General features: G+C 44.6%; 1 protein-coding gene across 1 annotated transcript in view; it reads right to left on the bottom strand.

Moving 5' to 3' along the window:
- The window catches only part of LOC147685121 (unconventional myosin-Ig-like), a 1,601,091-nt gene that overhangs the window by 1,306,170 nt on the left and 271,019 nt on the right, over window positions 1-23,902 (bottom strand). Inside the window, exon 6 of the mRNA XM_086941006.1 lies at window positions 7,578-7,673. Within this exon, the coding sequence (XP_086797132.1) occupies window positions 7,578-7,673 (96 nt within the window). The remainder of the gene's footprint in view (window positions 1-7,577; window positions 7,674-23,902) is intronic.

Raw genomic sequence — 23,902 nt, 5'->3', positions numbered from 1 at the left:
ATACCCACACAGAGCCAGACGCCCACACACACAGAGCCCCAGAGCATAATTCCAAGAGCCGCACGTGGGGTCAGTTATGTCATAGCATACTTAGTAACATAGTAAGGTTCATCCATCACAGTAAGAGACAGTGTGTTATACAGTCTACATAGTAAGGATACACAGGTGGGGAGGACAAGTTGAAAACGGGAGGGGGCCAAACATGGCTGGTTAACAACACACAAATGAAGAGTACTGTCGTTAGGCCTGACTTACCCAGAGCAAGAGGTGCGCTTACTCCTGTCGTCTCCCCGTCGTAGGACACCTCAAGGTGGTTGTCATAGGGAAAGGGAGAGAGAAAGACATGGAGATGCACCTACAAACAAAAGTAGTGGGGGAGGAGGAGTGGCCTACTTGGTAAGGGAGAGAGTCGTGAGACCCTAAAGGTCAACTCACCGGACCCTGTGAGGTCAGGGGAAGGAAAAGGCAAGGAGGTGCCAAGCCCAAAGGGGTCACCTGCGTGTGGCTCAATCACTCGCCACAGTATCCAAAGGGCGTGGTTCCTTACACCAAGTAAGGGTAGTCTAAAAAAATACCGACATCGAGACCGGCACACCGGAGCCGGATCAGGCCAATGCCCGTCAGGAACAGCTGCACTGGAGTGGGGTCTGCAGAAAAACTCAGTCTTATGCCACTCCTGATCTGACACCGGATCCAAGGGGGCTGTTTGGCACTGAGGGAAAACACACTAGGGGTCATCCAGCGTGGGCTCCGTACAAATCCATGGGGCCCACAGGTGCTCCAGAGGGGTCGGGCTGCCCAAATATGAGGTGCCTGACCTCATAGAAATCTTTGAGTTGGGCTGGGATCGCTCCAGCTCTGGGAAACTCTGGGAGGCATAGAGCAGACCTGGGCAGTGGCTCCATGGGGTACATGTGGGAGTGGGGCCTTGACTTGTGTCATCATTCCCGTGACTCATCCGAAGACCAGCGCAATGATGTCAAACGGCACGACTTGTAATGTTCTTACCAGTTCTGCCATGTTAGAGAGGTTCTCGACTTCGGTACTTGAGGGTTCTGGTCTGTTCAAGCTAAGGGCAACCCTTTCTGGTAGCCCCAGTGCTGCCGACAATGAAAAGCAAGAGCAGGCTGTGCCTTCCAAAAGGAGTCCCAAGAGAAAAAAACCCATAGGGAATAATCTCAATTGAAGGCAGAGACTCAAGGAACGGATAGGAAGGAAAGAACCCACAAATAAGAGCAAACACCAGCAAGGAGTGGAGAATATAAGGCAAGATTTCCAAAGAATTCCAAATAGGAGTGGAGGGTTAAAAGGAATCTAAACTAGAACAGGAAGCACCAACCGGAAACAAAAGTGCGCCAACAGGAATCAAAAATACACCAAGCAGGAGCAAAGGTCGCCAACAGAAGCGAGGACACACCAGCAGGAGCAAGGAGAGTTGCAATGCGAAGCAATGAAAGATTCAGTCTCTTAAATACCCATAGGCAGGAAGTGATGAAATAGGAAGTGATGTAACAGGAAAGAAGCAGTTGCAATCTTGGGTAGGGAAAAGGAAATATAAGGAATAGAAAAGGTTGCCATCTTGGAAACAGGTCTGAGTACTCATGGGAAGAAGAAGTAACAAGATGTCACCAGGAGAATATACTGGAAGCCGCAGTGAAATGGGCAAAACAAAAGGTGAGTGAAAATATGCCCCATAGAAGTACTGGAAGCTGCAGCTACAAAATTGGAGCTGCGATGTTCCTACTGTATTTTAATGAGCATTAACGGGCCGCCGTGTAGTGCTGCGCAATGCCCGACTAGGCATAAGTGTCGCTTGAGTGTAACCGTGATGCTAAAACAACAGGCAGCCTCGCAGCACTGCGACGCACCTGAGAAGAAGGAGGCGCTGTGGGGGGCATCGCAGGCTGCATTGCCGCCCGCAATGATAAAGCGGGCAGTGCCATCGTCTGCGCCATTGCCCACGGCTCAACAGTCAAAGAGAGAGTGCTTCTACTTCTTGGAATTTTTCTTTTTATGGGACTTATCCAACGACTTCGACTGAGACAAATTTCGAGAACGGCTCCACAAGTGGTCCTAGGAGCTTCCACGCAACTGGGATCTTGATCGTTGTGGGGCTGTCCAATGCTAGGTGGCGAGGAGAATCAAGGAGTGCTCCTGCAATGCCTTCGGGTGAATGGTACGGCAGTCCTCATAGGCTTTGGAGTTGTGGTCCTGCTCTAAGCACCATTAGCAAAACAGGGGTGGGCTGTCACAGACATCTGCCTGTGACAGGCACCACAAGGTTGAAAATCCACTGGTTTCTTAGGGGACATCCCCAGCGCACTAGAAGACAAAAATATCCCAAAAAAGGCTTCAACAAAACATCAAGTAAATTCTGTCAAAAATTGACTGGAGGTAGCTTTCTCCAGATTTGCGCTGACGGGAGCCTATATAGGCACCATGCACATCACTTCTGGTAACTCTGACGCAGAGCTATATTACGTCACCTACTGACCCGCAGAGGTACTTCTTGAAAAGTTTCTGCATCCCGTCTGAAGCCTGGCAATAGTTCTAAAGTAAGGAATCTGGAGCTAGAAGTCTGTATCAGATCAGGGGGACCTCATATGGGGCAAACCAATTTCTGAGCTTACCTTTTGGTAGCTTGGCTGAGCCCAAAGACTGTTCTTTCAGAGAAATATGTGGAGAGCCATGGTAATAAAACTTAAAATAACAATAAAGATACCAAAGAGAGAACTTAACAGTCCAAACTAATGGGCCATTCAGAAATTGTGCATGTGGAGTTAGAGTCTGATTTACTGTTGAGTCACAATGGAAAAATCTCAGATTTTGGGGAACTCCAAATCCAGGGGGGAATCCACTGGTGGAAGTTCCTATACCGGAAAAGGTTTACTGGCCCAGACAGAGTAGGGTGCAACAGCAGTCGCAGCTGGCACAGGTAGGAGCTGTGTGGCAAAAGGCAGGACTGGGGCGGGGGATGGGGATGGGGAAGTCGACAAACAATAGGATAAGTAAAATGTATTAAAAAAATAAAGCACACGACTTAACCTGCACTTGCCGCATTAACGAGCGCAAAGTAAGTGGTTTTATTATTTTTTTGATGTAATTTTACTTATTCCATCATCTGTCGACTTCGGACCCCCCCCGCCCCGTCTCTGCCCTACTTCCCACCCCACCAGCCTAACCTGTGCCGGCCGCCACTGTCCAACAGCAGACTGAGCAGATGCGACCTGCAATGCACGTGTAAAATATGTACCAGTCAAACTCAGCCATTCTTTATATTGACAGAAGGGTTTTACTCTGTATGATTATTGTGTCATACTGAGGTCGAAATGTGTACCTCCTCCTTTGGTAAGTGATGAGTGCTCAACCAAGGTCCCGTTGCAGAATCAAGAACTCAGAAGTATTTAGTTATCCATATTGCAGTAGAACACAAGGGCCAGAGACAATAATGGTACCATCAAGCGAACTGTCAAATAACTCCCGAGATATCTAGACCCAGGATCCAGAGAAAAGGCCTGAACTCATTGCAAGCTGTGTGGATCAGGAATCAGGCTTCAATAGGCACTTTAATAGCCGACAATAAAATTCAGTTTTACTATCAGAGCTAATGAAAAGATGTATTTATTGAATGTATTTATCAGAAGTTTTAAGTGATGCAAACAAGACCCACTGCATGGCAGTGCACTTTAAACGAGGGCAGTTTTACAATAGGAGTTTAGGATTTTAGGATGTTTTTGATCTGTTACAAAGGTTACAATATCACAGGGTGGATGATTCAAATGATTCAAACTGGCAACATTTTATGATGAAAAAAAATGAATATAAAGGGTTAGAGAGCTTAAAACTAGCAGTAATACACATAGCTGATGAAATAATAGAGAACTTGCATGAATGTTAGCACCAGCGAAGTAATCAAAAATATAAAAGATACATATAGCCGTTAATTAATAATAATAGTAACAGAAATCAAGGCAACAAAATCTACCAACCTCTCAGTAGCATAAAAAGTCCCCATGGCAAAAAATATAATTTCAGAAGTACTAGTTCAGCTCATCCAGAGAGTGCAATGGCTTGAGCCAGTAGCCGAACCCGATCATGAGTTATTTTTCAGAGAAGTGACAATGGACAAGAAGCCCTTCAATGCTCTTTTGAGTATTTCATATGGTGAGGTTGCTGTAATGGCAGGGGAACCCTTGTTGTAACTTCTGGGGTTGGACAGGGAATTGACCCCACTTATCCAGGTATGACTGGAACCAACTGAGGTGTAACTATGTAATTGTCGTTAATCTCGTGTTAAAAGAGTATTGCGAAATTACGAAAATTACTCTGATTACTCCAGTGTAATTACAAATTCGCGCATGCCTACTAATTAACATATTAACAACATCACTAGAAATTATATTACAAGATCATTTTGCCCAAAAAGGACGTCACATTAAATCGCATGACATGAAAATGGATCTCGATTGGATTTCAAAGCAAATGCACAGGTGTCTGAGGACTGGGGGAAATACACAGATAACAGGGGCATCCCTATGCATCACCAGCACAAAAGTATCAGGGACATAGATACCAGGGACATCACAAATAGTTTTTTAGTAAGAGGGACCTTTATATACAGTACAAATAATCAAATCAGTAGGAGATATTGTGGCTTCTCACCCAGAAGATATCATCAAACAAAATGACATGCCATAAGTGAGTGAACTTTGATTGCTGTGGCCAACCTTAAGCTTCCTAACACTTGCTCAGTTAGTAACTCCAGCAGCAACTGCAAGATTGTCAAATCTGTTATTGCATTCTTAAAATATCCAGAAGAAAGAATCCCCAAATGGTTGACTTTGACAGTTAAATTGTTCTTCATGCCTCTTTTTTGAAATCATACTAAAATAAAATATGTAATAAAAATAAAATAAAATAAATGTAATATGACACAAAAAAAACTACTTTCTATAAAAGTCCTTCTTCTTAGCTGAAAGATTGGCAGCTCTTGCTTGAAAGGCAGTGGTATCTGATCTGATCTAACCACAGACCAGCAGCGGGCATTAAATAGCTGTAGAAATGCGCAGAAAATTGGTAGGGGTTAGGAATGGTTATTCAAAAAAGTAGTTTACCACCTAAATCAGTAGGGTGAACAAGTGTTAAGCCTGCCTTATGCTCCTCCCTGGAACCCACGACCATTCATTCTGTCACAAAATTCAAAACTCTCAGGTGACTGCCATGAGTGCTCTGTTTCTCTTCATTAAATATGCTTCTGCCATAGAATGCTGAGCCATGAGGATAGCTCTTCTTGCTGTCACTCCACTGCCATGACGTATTTAAGTTCTCTCTCTTCTTCGCCAATGACCCTGCCTGCTGGAAACAGGCTCTAGTTCTCTCCCTCCTTAAAAAACCAGTAGGCGGGCCCTTCGTTTTCACTGCGTTTTTGGGCAGTCCTTTCCTACATTCCTTTCTAAAGTCTTTGAAACTGCTCTTGATCTATAACTGCCTTGTTTCAGGAGACTCATCACCTTTTAGATTCCGCACACTCGGGATTTCACCTGGCACAGGGAACTGAGCGCGCACATATTGCAGCCTAGAACGTTTGCGCGACCCTAGATTAAAGGGTAGGCGGCCTTTGTCCTTCTTGACGATTGAGAGCCTTTCAGAGTCCCCTACACTAAATTATTATCTCGTTTAAGGGAGACTGTGTGGTGGAAGAACCAGTCTTGGATGGGCTGTCTTCTCTGTAATCTGTCCGAGAGGGAGCTGTCTCCCTTCCCTCTTTCAGGAGCATTGTGTCTGCTGCCATGTGGGCTCCACTGGGTGCCTCCTTAGCCCTACGCGCTTTAGCATCTATAAAACCCCTTTGGTAGCCTGATCAGATTCTTTGGCATCCTGTTTTAGTTCTATAAAGATGATACACAGATGAGCGTCCCGCAGCCCCCTCCATCCAGAAGTGTCCACTAATGCTGACAGGCTGTTTAACAGCCATCTCTAACACAATACAGGTGGATAGGAGGAGCTGCTACTTTCTGGTGGGCCTGGGACCGCTTGGTCTAACTCCTGGTGGTCCATGGCTACTAGAGACCTTCCAGGTCCCTCTAATAAAGCCATAAATCATGAGGCTACCTTTGATTCATCCTTCTCCTTCAAATCTCAAATTGCTTAAGTAGCCACTTCTTGCTTTTAAGCTTTTAGACTTCCATCTCTTATGCCTCCATAAGGGAATGTTAGTCAAACCATCATATTCTCATTCATCGAGTATGGAGATGCCACCTACTCGGGCTTTCCTAATATCTGCTACAGAGCTTCAGCTGACCCCAACCAAGTGGCCAGCTGTCTTGTAGATCTACTACACAGGGAGCATCTCTCTGCCCACGTGACCAGGGCCCACTGACCCCTGGGGCAAAACACATTTTATTTAAGAGCCTTTGCATCCATCACAAAGCGTTTCATTATATAAGCCCCTCCTTTCACGGCTCATGCTTTCACCATTATGAGCCTATTTGCAACGTCACATCCTCTTCCTCTGATTGGGTCAGGCATGGACTCAGGGTAGACTATTGTCTTAAATTACAACCACGCTGTGGAACACTCCCCAGTCTCCCAGTTTCTATCTTCACCAGACGAACAAACATCTACAGTTTGTAACAATTCAAAACATGACTCTTTCCCACTTGTCTAGATTAAGATTGTCTCTTCCCTTGCTGCTGATAATCAGGCATCCGTGCTGGAACAGATGTTTCAAACACAGCATGTTTATGGAAATGCTGATTAGTTATTTAGTCAAACGCTGCAACCGAAAGATATCAAATACCGCTGGGGCATCAGGAGATACTCCAAGCACTCAATGCACATTACAAATGAAGAGATCAGAGTGTTAGTAGCATATATTACACATTCTTCACCAACATCAAGACTTACAAAATATAAATACTTAGATGACGTAGTTAGAGATGCACAAGACAAATGCAAAGCTAACTGGGGATTTATATATATATATATATATTGGAAATAACCAGGTAACGGGAAAACATACACACATCACCAGCACAAAGATATCAGGGAGAAAGATTCCAGGGGCACTATAAATACTTTAATAAGAGACATATCAATATACAGCACAATCATCAAATAACTAAGGTATCAGTACTCATTACAAACACACAGATCACAGGGCCATTGAGACACATTACAAATGCTTAAATAACTGGAAAACAACACATACTATTAACAAATAAATAGCAGGCATCAACAAACATTGCAAGTAGACGGGTAGCACCGCATATGATGAACATTACAAATGCATAGCTTAAGTCTAGTGTTGGCTCCCTGGTGGTTAAAAGTAACAGTCTTGAACCAAATTAAAGTAAAGTGGATGAAGTGAACTTACAACCGCTCACACCATCCACCAAGGCGCCTCCCTGTTGTGAGGGCTAGAAATGTATGGGAAAGCGCTTGCATCCCAATAGGTTTCTTTTTGAACTGTATTGCACCTACAAGACACTGCCCTGATTGCCCCTTGATGTTGTTTTCATGCTCCTTATCTCAGCCAGCTTGGCTGTGCATGGATGAAAGGAGTGATATATACTCACATTATTGCTGGCGCCTTCGCTGGTAAACCTGTAGAGTCCCGGGTCTTTGCGAAGGTGAAGGGAGCTCAGGAGAGCTTCTGGAGCCCCCAAAATCAGCTGTGAGAAATGGAAGACAATGACAATAAGGAGCTTTCCTTAGCATATGCTAGGACATTTTAAATCAATAACATAGTCTGACGTCCAATGTCGAAGGGAATTTTCTAAATTGTGAAGGAAGCGATCCGCCTTCTGCTCAACAATTTTCGGTTGTTGAGGCGGCTTCTCTGATATTACCTAGTCTGTACTATTCTATGGTAGGGGCAATTATGCTGGAGGACTCTCCAATGCTAAATCAGAATATTTTCCTTCAACATCCTACTCTAAATCAAGGATCTGGTGTCTGCAATTTTTCCTGGTTTTATCAGTTTTTCACATAAATACAGAAGATAAATCAACCCTTTTTTCCTATTAGTATTCATCAGTATTTATCTGAAAAAATGGATATCCTGACCTCTTAGCAGTAGAGCTAATTTTTAGAAACTTTCCGCAAAAATAAGATGGAGTTAGGAAGATCAAGCTACCATTTTCTATAAGGGTTTTACCGCCTGATTCATCATGCTCCCGTTTTGCGAGGCCCTAATAGCGAATCATAGCGAATCGCTATTAAGGACTCGCAAAACGGGATTCATGTAGGAATATGCAATAAAAATGCGATTCCTTACAATTCCTTATTTGCGATTAGCTAATTGCTTATCGCAAATAAGGAATAACTCGCCATTCATTCCCATGGGCCAAAAGGCCCATAGGAATGAATGGGGAGTATTCCTTATTTGCGATTAGCAATTAGCAAATCGCAAATAAGATTGCGATTTGAAGGGTGCCAGGGGTGTCCACAGGACACCCTGTAGCACCCCTCAAATGAAATTTCACACAGGTGTTGCACACACACATGTCCAAAGGACATGTGTGTGCGCAACATGCAACTTAGAAAAATGCTTTTAAAAGCATTTTTCTAAGTTTTTGCTATTTACCGAGAGGTCTGACCTCTCGGTAAATAGCGGCCCGAAATTGCGAATTAGCAATTTAAAAATGGTTGATGAATTGCATTTAAGGAATCTCAAATAGAGATTCCTTAAATGTAATTCCTCGCAATTTAGCTAATTAGCAATTACCGATTTTTGCATTTGGGATGATGAATCCCAAATGCAAAAATAGCGCTCGCAAAGGGCCAGATTCTCAGAATCTGACCCTTTGCGAGCCGATTTCAGCTTGATGAATCAGGCTGTAAGGTCCCAGATCTTCTACTCCCCTTGTGATACGGAAGGGTTAATTCACTTAACACTGCTAGTTGAACAAAAAGAGGGAGATAGAAGAATGGAGAAACAAGTTTTGCAATGTATATGATGTACCTGTTACCTTTGTTAAAACATACACTCCTCTCCAAGTGAGGCTGTAAGGCTGATGGTCCTTGGCACAGTTGCACTGTGCAGCCCTATTCCTCATGTCACCATTTGCTGATGCACAGAAGATGTTTCCAAACCAGGAGAATCACAGTCTGAGTAGAGAGACAAGTGAGCGTCAAGATTTTGGGCAAACAAGTTGCTTATCAGCAGAGACCTTAACCCTGTTGGAGACAGGGTCTCCAGCAGGAGTGCTCTTTTCGTGTGGTAGACTAATGCCATATGCCTGAATACGACTTACTGTTGGGGGCAACTGTTAAGGAGGATGCCTACTGGCCCTCTCTAGACCTGTCATGTCTAGATCCTCCCACATCCCCGTCCACTGAGAGAATGAGAGTACATAAGTATAGCTTGGAGTGAGTACCCCAGCCTGAAAGGCCCTCAATGTATGTGGAACTTCTTAAATGTGGGTTGCTATCATATGTCAGTATAGGCATAGAAATCGCTGTCTCCCTTGTCCCCTGGATGCCACTGTCTCTGCAGCCCTCTCTCCACCCAGGGCTTCCTAGTTAGGTTTTTAATGCCTGGTTCGGGCTATTGAAAGTCACATTGCACATCATCTTTGCAAAGACTGGGGCCAAGGACACACTTTCAGCAATACCCGGCTACAAAAGATTTTCTAAACGCCTATCCTCACCTCCTGTGGTCAGCTCCTACAGATGGACGATCAAGATTCAGCAAATTGCACGTCCACCATTCATCCAATAAACATTATCACGTTATGGTACCTAGACTTTGAGAACATTCAGAAATGTTTGTTCCTAGGAGATAACTTGAACTTGATTGAGTCCTACAAAAGTGAAAGTGTTGTATCATAAATGTGCTTTTGTATATGTTTTGTGAAAAGAGAGGGTTGATTATATAAGTATAAAACACATTTGTGTGGCATACTGCTAGGTAACGACTAATGGGAAACATTAGAATGGTGGGAGGTAAACAGAATGGGTTTCATTACTATAATTAACATGGATTTTTGTTTGTTTCTATGATAGTTCCGAATGTGGCCTGTGAGGCCTAGTGAGAAAATGGCCGGTCTGAGCTACTGCGAGTGGGTATTGGTCTGCGCAGGCGTGTCAAAGATTTCTGCCAGCGCAAGTGAGCTGACTGCTTGAGGGAGAGTTCAAGGTTGCCTCACACGGAACCTAGGATGAGTGACAAACCCGAATGATCGGATGCCCAAACCATGGGAAAGAAGGGCAATGTTGCTAAGATGCAATGTGCCTAGGCCACCGACTGCTTAAACAGTAGACTTTTATAATATTAGCTGAATCATGTGAATAAAAAATGCTGTAATGGTGAGGAAGTGCACATCCACCCGAATTTGTCCAATCAGAACACAAGATGGTGATGTTAGTTACTTTTCTAGATAGATTAAGTTCAGAAATAAGGTATAAAAACCCCTGGACTTGTAAGGTTGGGGTTGCTTTTTCAAATTCTATCGGAGATGCTGCCCGTTTGCTGACCGATTCCTGGATGTAAGAACTCTTATTTTTTTCCTTATTTGTTTGCTCTGCAGGACTGTTAGGATAAGATGAGGGGGATAGGCAGGGATGCTAGGAGAGATTGAATTTGGAACTATCTGTTCTTTGCTAAACTTTACTGAATTCTATAATAAAGCGATTTTTCTGAGCTCATAATAAAACGATCATGTTTTTGAAATAATGTTTAAGAATTTTTGAATAAAGAATAAATAAATGCATAATGTCGGACATACTAAAAGTTTGCTCTGAATAAAAATTAGATGAATGAAGAATTAAAAGCTGGTCTTTGTTTCTTCCTACGCCTAATTTTCGTTCTAGCAGATTCATTGCCATTATGGTGGTGTGTCTGAATATAAATGTTTAATATGAAACCATGGTAAACTGTTTTTGAACTTTTAGTGTAAATATTAAATAGGTTTTAGACGCTCCACAAAATGTTACAGCATTTCTCCATTATGATTCACCAGAAGCCTTGAAGCCAAGTGTAAGTGAACAGGGTAAATGCACAGTGTTATGGGCCCCACTGGTGCATGTTTTGAGTGTTTAAAGGTTTCAGGGAAATGGTGAGTGATGATTAGAAATAATTTCTGGAGCGGCGCTGTTGCAGTAATAACTTGGTAGCAGAGTAGTGGTTGCTAAGGAAATTAGCTAGGGTTATGTATAAAGTGCTATATACAATTTGATGTACAGAATTATCACTAACATCTGTTGAGTTTGTACTATGTTAAATGTGGTCTTGGAAAGGCTTCATAGAGTAGGGTGAAGTCAGTGCCTCCGACTGCAGGTGGACGAAGTTTGGCAAGATTAAGTCACGCAGTGCATTAGTCTGTTTCAAAGAAGTAGTATTGTCATATACTGCGGTGGTATCGGCGTATATCACTGTTTAGGGACCTTAGGTGTGAAAGGATAAATGTATAGTGAGGACAGTCTATAACATTTCAGCCTTCAAGTATTGGGATCATTCTGTGCTTCCCGACTAAAACTTACTGCTGGGAGAGTAATAGGTCTTAACCCGAGCTTGATTAAAGGGAAAAGGGAGTTTTGTCTCTCTTTTGCTAACAATAGAGGAATTTTGTGGTGGGTTAGTGGACGTGCTGACTACTAGTAACACAGAGTTTATGTATATATGAATAGGGGTTTCTGTATGAACGTGTGTAAATGTAATTGCAATACGCGTTCAAGCAAAACTTTGGGATTGTCTCTAAGGAGGTGTAAAAGATCTCTGTATGTGCTTTCCTAGAGAAGCGAGATCGTTATTGCCTGATAGAAGGGTAAAGCCAGTAGTGTTGCCTTATCGGTGAGTTAAAAAAATTCTGAGGAGATAAGCGTTGTCTACTCTGGTTACAGAATACTTGTGTGATTGAGAACATTCTATCCCTTTAATAGTGAAACAGATTAGTGGAATTGTTTTGTGTAAGTTACTAACTGATTTTTGTAAAATATCTTGTAAATACGGCTTTTCTGAAAAAACCCTGTAAAGGAGGGATCAGTCGGCGCTGCAGAAGCCGAAGCGCTGGTGACGTCAAAAGTGTTGCGCTGGGATTGGTCCGCGTGACCAAGTCAGAGTAGAAGCTGATTGGTTCATCACAGAAACAGCAGAAGCTATTGGTTAAGCACTATAGTGACGCATCATGTTCTTACTGGTGCATTAGTGTGAACCGCGCTGTGATAGGTTGGTGTTACGGAATCAGTAACAGAATAGTGCGCGATCTTTTGAGAGAAGGGAAAGTTTTTCGAAAATGTCATATTATTATTATGATGATGACAAGAAGAAACCTTCATGGTTTAAAAGAATGAAAAATGTGTTTGTAAAAGACAAGGAGGTAGTTACAAGAGAGGGAAAAATACTTCCTTCGCCGAAAACACCTGCTTCTTACATGTTGGCGAAATATGGATATCATAAGTGTGTTTGGTTGGATAATTGGATACAGTATACCAAGGATGATGGTGTGTTAGCCTTTCCAGAAGGAGGATCATTTGATTTGGCAATTTTGAAGAATCTGAGAGACAAAATGATGAAACTTGAACCGAGACCTAGACCAACTCAGTTTGAAGCAGTGGTTGAGTGGGAAGATGAGATGCATCAAATGGAAAGTGAGAGGTTGAGCAGGCATCTTAGACCGAGAGGTAGAGGTAGAGATTTGTGGGGAGAGACCCATGAGACTAGGATGCGGAGATGGACAGACAGATATGTGCGATGGCATGTATCCGGTCAGAGTAGTAGAAGAATATGAGGGATGAAAAAGTGTAGAGAAAAGAAGGAATATTGATTCAAGGAATCAAGGCTATGGTGATAGTGAATTAGAGGACGCTGTATTAGAGGAAATATTAAATAGAAGACCGCCACCATATCAACCAAGTCCTTTACGGACTACTCCGAATGCCCCAATGATAGAAGAAAAAGTTAAAGAAACACCAGAACAGCCATCAAATTTTAGAGATTTTCCTGAAAGAGTAGAAATGAGATATGTCCCGAGTACACCAATAGGAGAAGCTAGAATTACAGGTACCCCTGTGCGAAGTAATGATTTACACAAGATTGTTCTAAGCCCAGAAAGACAAAACAATGAGCACCCAAGTATGTCTGAATACGAACGATCTGCACATGAGTTGGTTCAGAATCTAACTAGAAATATGGAAGCTGTAACTGTCCCAGTAACGATAGGACCTGTGATGCCAGTATTTGATAATCAGACAATAAGAGAACCAAGACTAACAATCCCATTACAACAAAGCCTGCAGAGAGCAAGAGAAAGTACTTATCCAGATTTATCAGAAATAAGGCAGAATACAAGTGTAAATCCACCAGAATTAAATTGTAATAAAAAGTTGACATGCGCATTCCCGACAGGAGCAGAATCTGACTCTGCAACTCCAGAGAGAAGTACAGAACAAATAGATTTAACACAAACGCCGAGAGATCCAACAGACAGAGAATTGAGTGAATGGATTAAAACGTTAAAAATAAAAGAGCAGGAATCAAAAGTGTTGGATGTGGCCAAACTAAAAGTAGATATGGAGGAATTAATAATTGGAACGATTGGGACAGATAGATAAAAAAATTATCAGGATGATGAGCTCATGTTTTTATGTAAAAGTATAACATGGAGAGCGAAAACAATGTATGATCAATTGGAAGAAGTGGCAAGTGAATATGGAGTTTGCAAAAATAAAATAATTGCAGAAAACTTATAGAGTGGATTTTGCAGAAAGAGATATTTAAAACATGAATACTGCTGGAAGATTAATTCAGATAAAAGATTTAATTGTGCTTTTGCAAAAATGGGGTGATGTACGCAAATGGGGAGTCAAGTGGGCAAAGAAGAAAGAAGAGAATAGTGATAAATCAACATTAGCTTTTCCAGTTAGAGAAAAAGAAACAGAGGTAACTGAATTCCCTATGAGAGAAGTTCCTGGAGGAGGCTATGTACCTGTTCCCTGGAGCAGACAAGATATATTGTCATTTACAAATGATTTCCCTAGATTAAGAGAAAAACCAGTAGAATGGTACCGACAAGTTGACAGATTTGTAAAGGTGTCAAAGGTATTGTGGATCGATTTAGAAGGATTATTTGACATAGTGGTGCCAGTAGATTTGTGGACAGAATGTAAAATATCTGTGGATTGGCCAAGGGAGGAGTATCCTAGGGATCCAAAGACAGGAGCTCCATCACCGGATGTGATGAGAAAGTATGAGCAAGTGATAGTATGGTTGAAAAACAAAATACCTCCAAAAGAGACTGATTGGGTAAAGATAGATAGGACCACTCAGGAGCCGAAAGAAACTGTGCATTCTTTTTATGAAAGGTTGTTGTTGGTTTTCAAACAGTACAGGGGTTATAAGGAATTAAGGGCCCGATGTAGGTCGGGCGTTACCGATCGGTAACGGCCGAAAATACCGATTTTTGGCCCTTACCGATCGGTAAACAGCCATCGAGATGTAGGGAACCAAAAACAGAAAGAATCGGATAGAAAACCGAATCGGAATGAGTACCGAATGGGAAAGAATCCGATACGTACATACCGAAAATAGGATATGGAACGAATCGGAAAAACACCGAATCGGATGCAAAGACCGAATCGGTCCAATTACCGATTCGTTAGTGACACCGAATCGGGAAATCACCGATTCGGTCCAATTACCGATTCGTTAGTGACACCGATTCGGAAAATCACCGATTCGGTCCAATTACCGATTCGTAAGTGACACCGAATCGGAAAATCACAGATTCGGTCCAATTACCGATTCGTTAGTGACACCGATTCGGAAATTCACCGATTCGCTCCAATTACCGATTTGGTACAAATACCGAATCGGACATGATCCGAATCGGAAAACATGCCGATTCGTATGAATCTCCGATCGGGAAATTCCCCGATTCCGACAGTTGGGGAGATGTAGGGAGGCACAGAAACACCGAAATCGGCTCAAAATCGGTAGAATTCACTCGGTATTTACCATGGATTGCAATCAGGTGGTAACCAACTCCAACCCATATAAACAGTCCCAAAATGCATTGCAACTTGCAGGATGGCAGCTTTCTATGTCATTGCGAGGCGGCTACGGCTACAGCAGGAAGGACAGAGGGAATGGCTAAGAAATGAACAGGTCTACAGACAGAGGATAACCCTGTTCATGCTCACTGAGGCTGAGATCCTACAGAGATACAGGCTGGACTCTGACACCATAATTGAGCTCATCAGGGACCTTAAGCCATTCTTGGACCACCACACCCCAAGGGCACACGCCATCCCTGCGCACGTCCAGGTGCTATGCAGCCTACACCTGCTAGCGTCTGGCAGCTATCAAAGTGGAGTAGCAGCAGCAGGAGGGGTGAGCCAGAGCAGCCTGTCAAGGTTCTTCCACATATTCCTTGACGCCATGATAGACAGGATGGACCAATACATCTCTTTCCCTGCAACCCACGCAGAACTGCTACAAACTAAAGCTGACTTCTACCAGATGGCACAATTTCCCCAAATCATCGGTTGCATAGATGGCACGCACATTCCGATTTGCCCACCAGCGGACACCGAATACATATACCGCAATCGGAAATCTACACACACCATCAACGTGCAGGTGATCTGCAATGCCAAGTGCACCATCACAGACCTGGTAGCAAAATTTCCAGGGAGTACCCATGACTCCTATATATTCCAACAGAGCGGCATATATGCACGGCTGATGGCTGGCGAATTTGGAGAAGGATACCTCCTAGGTGAGACACATCATCAGACCCCCATAACACATAGTAGGTAGGTGGAATACATGTATGCATGTGTCTAATGTGACCCCTTTCTCTTCCAGGCGACAGTGCATATGCCCTCCGCTCATTCATACTCACCCCCTACCTCAACCCCTCCACACCCAGCCAAAGGAGGTATAACCGGGCCCACATACGCACAAGGAATGTAGTTGAACGGACCTTTGGCATCTGGAAAAGTAGATTCAGATGCCTGCACAAGAGTGGAGGTGCAAGGCAGTATACCCCCATCACCTGCTGCAAGATCATAGCTGTATGTGCAATGTTACACAACCTTGCGGTCAAGAAGGGCACTGAGGTGGAGTTGTCTGACTACGAGGACTATGACGACGAAGAAGCTGTGCCACTGACACAGCCAGCTGGGGTGTGTACGCCAAGTGATGGCAGATACAGACGTGAGGAGATCACTGAGAACTATTTCTGACTGAGTACAGATGCAAAGACAGCTAAATGTTGCTTGCAAAAAACAAATTTTAATAGTGATGCACCACAGTTACAGCACTGATGTGCATCAAAAAATGGAGTATGTAAGATCAAATAAAGTCCAGGGTTCTGGTTTGCTCATCCCCCCTTGCCAGGCTATTTTTTTGCCCGCTTGCCAGACCCACTGGGGTGTCCCTCGGCCCCCTCCGAATGCCCAGCAGCATCAGCGGATCGCCTGGTGCTCCTCCGTGGCACAGATGCAGCTCTGGCCGGGCTGCTGCGGCTGCTGCTGTCTCCAGCATCACCCAGGTCCAGGGCAGGATTGGAGGCGGTGTTTGATATTATCATGGCCTCCATGGCCGTGGTGATCCTGGCCATCCCCCTAGTGAGCTCAGCCGTATGCTGACTGAGCACAGATTCTTGGTTGGAGCTGCGATGGCACAGTTGTGCGGTCGCCGCTGCAAGGCGGGCCATGGCCCGGTTCAGCACCCGGGCATCCCTCCTGCGCGCAACCTCATGCTCCTCCTGTCTGGCAGATGAGTGGGTGATGGCAGTGGTCAGCCTGCCTAACCCTGCTGCCACCTCCTTGTTGCTGTCCACAACAGCCTGGAAACCCTTCACCAACTCCCCCATCTGCATGTTGTGCTGCAGGAGCTGGCGTTGGCAGGCCATGGTGGATCTGGCCTGTTGGCGCTGGATTTTAACCATCTGTCCCTCCAGGCCCAGGAACACACTGCCCTCCTGTGCTGGTGCAGCAGTGGTGGTGGTGGCACGGCGTCGGGCACTGCTGCTTCCGGCCTGCTGAGTGGGCTGGGGTGCCACTGGTGGGGGTGTGGTGCTGGCCGGTCCCTGAGCCCCTGCTCCCAGGACAGGTCGGACAGGTGGCAAGGCCACGGTTGTGGCAGGAGCTGGTGTAGGCGGAATGGTCTGCCTTGTAGGGGAGTTTTCTGGTGAGAATTGCAAGGGGGGTGTGCTGGCCAGTACTGGGGAGTGCACTGCTTGGAAGTCAATGACCAGGACTCCCTCCATTCCTAGCCCTGGGGTGTCTCCTTCCTCATCCTCCTCCTCCTCCTGGCCAGCCTGGCTGGTGCTCGGCCCTGCGACTGCAGTGTTGGACGTTGCTGCTCCCTCTGCTGTCACAGTTGTTCCGCCTGATGGGGCCCCTAGGTACAAAGAAGCATTTGTAAACTGAGTGCCGATGTATTACAGTCAGTACAATTATGGCATTCCACATGTCCTTGCATCTCCTTACACCGTGTCACACTGTTTCCTGTCTTGTGATTCTGCACTGACATATTTGGCTAACTTCTGCTGACTACATGTACCATGATGCTTGTCTCTTGTATGTTGGTGACAGTACAGTGCTGGGGTTTGCCTATGCATTGTGTCTAATGGGGAGGTGTCTGGTAGGGTGTGTCATGATGCGCATGCTTCTTACCTGTAGCTGTGGCTCTCGCAGAGCTGTCCAGGGTCCCGATTCCTACGATACTCTCCCTCTCGATGGTGCTGGAGACAATTTCCTCCAGCTCGGTGAGGGGTGGCGCCGGGTTGTTGCCTCCTCCAGTGTGTCCAGCCTGCCTTTGAATGTCAGCCAGCTTCCTCTTCGTGAGGCTGCGGATGTTGTAAAACCTTTTTTTCAGTTCCTCTATGGACCTGGGGGTGACACCCGCAGCATTCACCTTCTGGGCGATGTCGGCCCAGATTCTCCTCTTGGTGCTGTCTGGCACGTTGAGGGACAGCTTGCCAAACAGCTGGCGGTGCACCCTCACCACCTCCTCAACCAGCACCTGAAGTTCGGTGGTGGTGAACTTGGGCTTCCTCTTCTGGGAGGACTTCTGGCTTCCTGACTGATCTGCCATTTTCTCCTGTTCAGTTTGCAACCTCCTTCTCCCACTGCTGCTAACTGTGTGTGTTGGGCTCAGGCAGGCTTTCCAGAAACTTCTTAATTAGCTGCACCTGCCAGGGTTGCCACTCCCTGTTTGGGTGGGGGAGGGGGAGCCACCTCATTGGCTGAATCGCCTATTGCCGAATCGGCTTTTACCGATTCGGTAATATCCGAATCGGTAAAATCCGATTCGGTATTATCCGAATCGGTAAAAGCCGAATCGGTTCATTCAATGCATTCCTATGGGCTTTTTCGCCATGGGTCTGTTTTCATGGCTACGAATCTATGATTGCCGAATCGGATTTTACCGATTCAGCTTTTACCGATTCGGTATTCGCCGAATCGGGAATATCCGAATCGGTGGTAGCCGATTCGGTGATTTCCGATTCGTTGTTGGCCGATTCGGTACTTTCCGATTCGGACCGAGCAGAATCGGAACGTACCGAATCTCATTACCGATGCCGACCGAATCGGTATTCATTCGTTTTTTTTTTCCTACATCTCGTTTTCCGATTTCAGAATACCGATTCGGCCCACCTCGGTATTTTGAAATCGGAAAATCGCGTTTACCTACATCGGGCCCTTTGTGAGAAAGACATGAGTCATTTTGTGTATAGATTTATATATGGATTAAGGCCAGAAATTTCAGATATGATTAGACATAGCATGATGGATTGGCAATCAAATTCTGTAGACAAGGTATTGAGACAAGCAAAATATTGTAGTGAAGTGATTGATGCGAAACAAAAGAAATTAAAAGAGAAAGCTATGTGGGCACAAGTGAAAGTAGCAGAAAAACAAGTAGCACAAATGGAGAGCAAGAATGTGGGGGATCAGAGTGGGTTGAAAGGCAAACCTAAATTGGTGGGGAACATTGATGAAATGAAAAAGAAAATGCAATTTTTTAATTGCGGCAATGTAGGGCATTGGAAACAAGAGTGTAAATGTCTGCCTAGAGTTAATGGGGAACATACATCATTGAATCCGCAGGTGTAGTTTGAGGTAAATCAGCAGCAGTCACAGCAACAGCAGATAGCAAATCAGCAAAGTCAGGTGCCACAACTGCCACTGCCAAATAATGGAAATCAGCAGAAATACAGTGCAGAGACAGGATTCAGTGGAGGTGAGCAGGTAAAAAGACAGCAAAGAGTAAATGCGTGTCCGCAATATTGGTTGCAAGAAGAGAATGGCAGTGAGCCGGATGAAAGTTTCTGACGGTGCCTGAGGGAGGAAGAAGAGTGTATGTTTGGAGCCACTCTTGAGGTAGACCAGACAGTTCTATTTGTGAGCGGAAAGGTGAATGATGTGGAAATAACTTTTCTAGTGGACACTGGTGCTACCCGTTCTACTGTTAGATCAGTGGAAGTTCAAAATCTTCCTCTCTCGGGTGAAACAATCCAGGTTATAGGTGTAGCCAACAGACAAATAAATTCTCCTTTGACAAAACCAGTTGAAATAGAGATTGGGACATACAAGGATATGCATCGGTTTGTGGTGTGCGACAGTAGTCCTGTTAATTTGCTAGGAAGAGATATATTGTGAAGGATGAACTGTGCCATATACTGTTCACCAGATGGCATAGAATTGCAGACTCCAGACGAAGATAGCTTGTATAAATTGACAATGCTCATGATTGAGGCAGAACAGGATATATTGTTTCCTGTGTTTGATAAAGAGATAATTCCTATTGAACTAAAAGAGGCAGTAAAAGAAAGTGTGTGGGATTTCACTGGAAAGGATATAGGTTTAATGAAAGGGGTTGATCCTGTGAAAGTGACCATAAAAGAAGGTGCTAGCTATCTGAATACACCACAGTACAAAATGACTGCAGAAGTGATTGAATGAATTACTCCAGTAATTGACAAAATGATTAACCAGGGAATTTTAAGAGAAATTGAGAGCAGTCCATGTAATTCACCGATTATTGGACTGAAAAAGCCAAACGGAACATTTAGGATTGTGCAGCATTTGAGAAAAATAATAAGATTGTTGTTCCGTGTTGTCCGATTGTTCCGAATCCAGCAGTGATTTTGTATCAGATTCCTCATGATGCAGAATGGTACACAGTGATTGATTTGTGCAATGCGTTCTTTACTGTTCCATTGCATCCAGAAAGTCAGCCAATTTTTGCATTTCGATTCCAAAATCGTATTTTAGCATGGTGTAGAATTCCACAAGGGTACACCGAAAGTCCATCAATTTTTAATCAGCTGTTGAAGAAATCAGTAGAAACTTTGAGCATGCCTGGAGAGTCTGTGTTAGTGCAGTATATTGATGACCTACTGGTCGCATAAAAAACAAAGGATGCCTGTGTAACTGATACAGTGGCATTGTTGAATCATTTGGCTGAAGAGGGACATAAAGTGTCCCCTTCGAAATTACAGTTCTGTCAGAAAGAGGTACAATATTTAGGTCACAAGATTGCTAAAGGAATCAGACAAGTTACCATTGAAAGAATTAAAATGATACAAGGAATGCAACCCCCAAAAACTCAAAGACAGGTAAGAATGTTCCTGGGAATGGTAGGTTATTGTAGACAATGGATAAGTGGATTTTCATTAATTGCAAAACCATTGCAGAGACTGACAAAGGCAGATATCAGAGATCCAATTGTTCTGGCCAAAACAGAGATCGAGGCATTTGAGAAAAAAAAAAAAACTATGTGAAGCACCAGCATTAGGAATGCCTGATTATGAAAAAGAGTTTGAACTGCACTGCAGTGAGCGGGAAGGATGTGCTTTATCATTATTGATCCAAAGACATGGGAGAATGAGAAAACCGATTGCGTATTTCTCAGCTGTTTTGGACCCTGTTGCAAAAGCTTTGCCAGGATGTCTGAAGGCAGTAGCAGCAACAAGTGTAAGTCTGGAACAAAGTGAAGGAATTGTGTTGGGATTTCCTGTGAGGGTGTATGTACCTCATTCAGTAGAGATTCTCCTCACAAGAGCAAAAACACAATACATGACTAACAGCAGATTGACCCATTATGAGAAAGTGATTTTAGGAGCTGAAAATGTGACAATTGCAAGATGTGTGAATGTAAACCCATCTACATTGTTACCTGAAACCATTGAAGCAGACGTGAAAGGTGAGCTTGATCACAAGGGTTTGGATGTTTTGGAATACTGTACCAAACCTCGCCCTGATATTAAAGATGAGCCCTTGATTGAATCAGATTTTGTAATGTTTGTGGATGAATCATGTTTAAGAACAGAGAGTGGTGTTCTAAGTGCTGCATATGCTGTTTGCACAGTAGCAGAAGTGTTGGAAACATCTTGTCTGAAAGGAATTCATTCTGCTCAGATAGCGGAATTGATTGCTTTGATACGAGCATGTGAGTTGGGAAAAGAGGTGAGAGTAACCATAGTGACAGATAGTCAATATGGTTATGGAGTTGTTCATGATTATGGACAGCTCTGGTCCCAAAGAGGTTATTTGACCTCTGCAGGAACACCTATACGGAATGCAGAATTCGTGAAGACATTGATAGATGTGATACAATTGCCTAAGAAATTGGCTGTGGTGAAATGTTCTGCTCATAAAAAAGGTGATGATTATATTACCCGAGGTAATAACTATGCAGATGAAATTGCCAAGCATTGTGCTAAAAACCAAATTTCAATAAATCGGGGAAAAACTGAAGAACATGTTCCAAGTCCTTTGATGCTAACCACTGTAGTTGAGACCTGGCAGGAAGTGAAACAGATGCAGGAAGAGGCAGGAACAGAGGAGAAAGATGTCTGGATAAAATCAGGATGTAGACAGAGGGAAGAAGATGAAATTTGGGTTTACAAAGATGAAAGACCAGTAATGCCCGATAGCATGATTTCAGATATGGCCCGAATGTACCATGGTCAGACCCATATTGGAAGAGATAACATGATCCGTCTTTTTAGACAGACTTTGTATAATCCCAAATTTAGAATTATTGCTGAAAGCTTGTGCCAAAGGTGTTTAGTATGCCAACAATTTAACCCAAACAGAAAAACTGTTGTAAGCCTGGGAACCATAGTACGGGAGGGTGGCCCATTCACAAGAGTTCAGATGGATTTTATTGAGATACCTCCATGTAACAGACTTAGATATGTTCTTGTGACAATCTGTTTGTTTTCACGATGGATTGAAGCTTTTCCAACACTGAGAAATGATGGAATTACTGTTGCAAAACTGTTCTTACGTGACATAATACCACGTTTCGGGTTTCCGGTCACGATTGAATCGGACAGAGGCCCGCATTTCCAGAATGAACTTCTGCAGATGATCTGCGAAGCTCTGGATATTCACCAGAAGCTGCACTGTGCATATAGACCTGAGGCTTCAGGGGTAGTTGAGCAAGTGAATGGAACAGTTAAGAATAGAATTGCAAAAATATGCTGGGCAACAGCAATGAAATGGCCTGACGCATTGCCGCTTGTATTGATGATATTGAGGAGCATAACTGACAAAAAAACTGGATTAATCCCTCATGAGATCTTGATGGGGAGGGTGATGAGACAGGCTTATGTACCAGTTAATAAGCTATTAGCCATTAATGATGACATCATACTGGATTACCGCAAGAATCTGCCTGATGTGGTAACTTCTGTGCTCCACCAGGTGGGAACTGAAGCAAATTCCAAAGAGAAAAATCCAGCTCATGACTTAGTCCCGGGGGGGGGGGGGGGGGGGGGGGGGGGCGTGGCTTGGATGCCGAGGAGGTAGGCAGCGTGAGCCCGGAGCTCCGCGCCCAATCCCAAATATCATCCTGATTCTTCAAGCGGATTCCAGTAAAACTGGGATAATCCGTACTCTGAAGGCGTCGCGGAGGGTGCGGCGTTCAAAGTGGACGACCTGGAGCAGTTCCTTGCCCTGAAATTTGACTTTGAAGACCAGCATCGGTTGTGATGCTGTCGATCTAAGATGGCGCCCTGAGGCCTGGACAAAGCAGCGACGGGAGCGTGAGGCCGGATTCATCTGCTGCTCTATCACTGGCGGTGTTTGCTGGACTGAAGGACCCCTCTTGACTTTCTCGGCGGGCACGGGTGCCCTTCCCTCACGCTGATGTGAACTGTTGGGAATCGTGACCATAATTACGCTCGCCGACGAAGCACTAAAATGGCGGCGGCTCCGTGACGACGGTCCCGATTGTCCGAGCACAAGCTAGCATCCTAAGGCTCAACGGCAACAGTGGACCCTAGAGTACTGCATTATCTAGTGCGATCGGAGCGGAGTCCACTGCCCTAAGTGCATCCAAGGTCTCTGATCCTATTGCCCGGGGAGTTCTCTAGTAGTGGAGCTCTGCAGTGCGGAGTCAGTGAGGGTGACAAAGGGACTCTAGAGAGATCGCTATCAGTTGCAGCCAAAATGGTGAAACCGAACGGGAAGGGGGACGGAGCGACCGACACGGAGGCGGCGGATGGAGCGGATCGTGATCAGTCTGCATTCCAAGGCATGCAGGACCGTATATTGGAGGCCATCGCGACCACGAAAGATGCCCTGCAGCAGGACATCGCCCAGGTGGCGACGGGCTTGGGTCTCCTGAAAGCAGATCATGATAAACTTAAGGACAGAGTCAAATCCGTGGAGATCACTGTTCAGGAGTTGGCCCCGGACCACGCAGCTGTGAAAGCGCAGATGATGGATGCCCTAGAGAGGCTGAAGGTGCTGGAGAGGAGGGCCGAGGATGCGGAAAACAGAAGTAGGCTCAATAATGTTCGCCTCGTGGGCCTACCGGAGAAAATTGAGGGCGACGATATGGTGGGCTACCTCGACAACTGGCTACGCACTGAGGTGGCGCCGGAAGGACTGTCTCCTTTCTTCTCCTTGGAACGGGCCCACAGGGTTCCGGCTC

The sequence above is a fragment of the Lissotriton vulgaris genome, chromosome 10 (assembly GCF_964263255.1).
Source record: "Lissotriton vulgaris chromosome 10, aLisVul1.2, whole genome shotgun sequence".
NCBI classification, from domain to species: domain Eukaryota; kingdom Metazoa; phylum Chordata; class Amphibia; order Caudata; family Salamandridae; genus Lissotriton; species Lissotriton vulgaris.
Note: the sequence above shows the minus strand (reverse complement) of the source record. Positions and strands in the feature narration are given on the sequence as shown.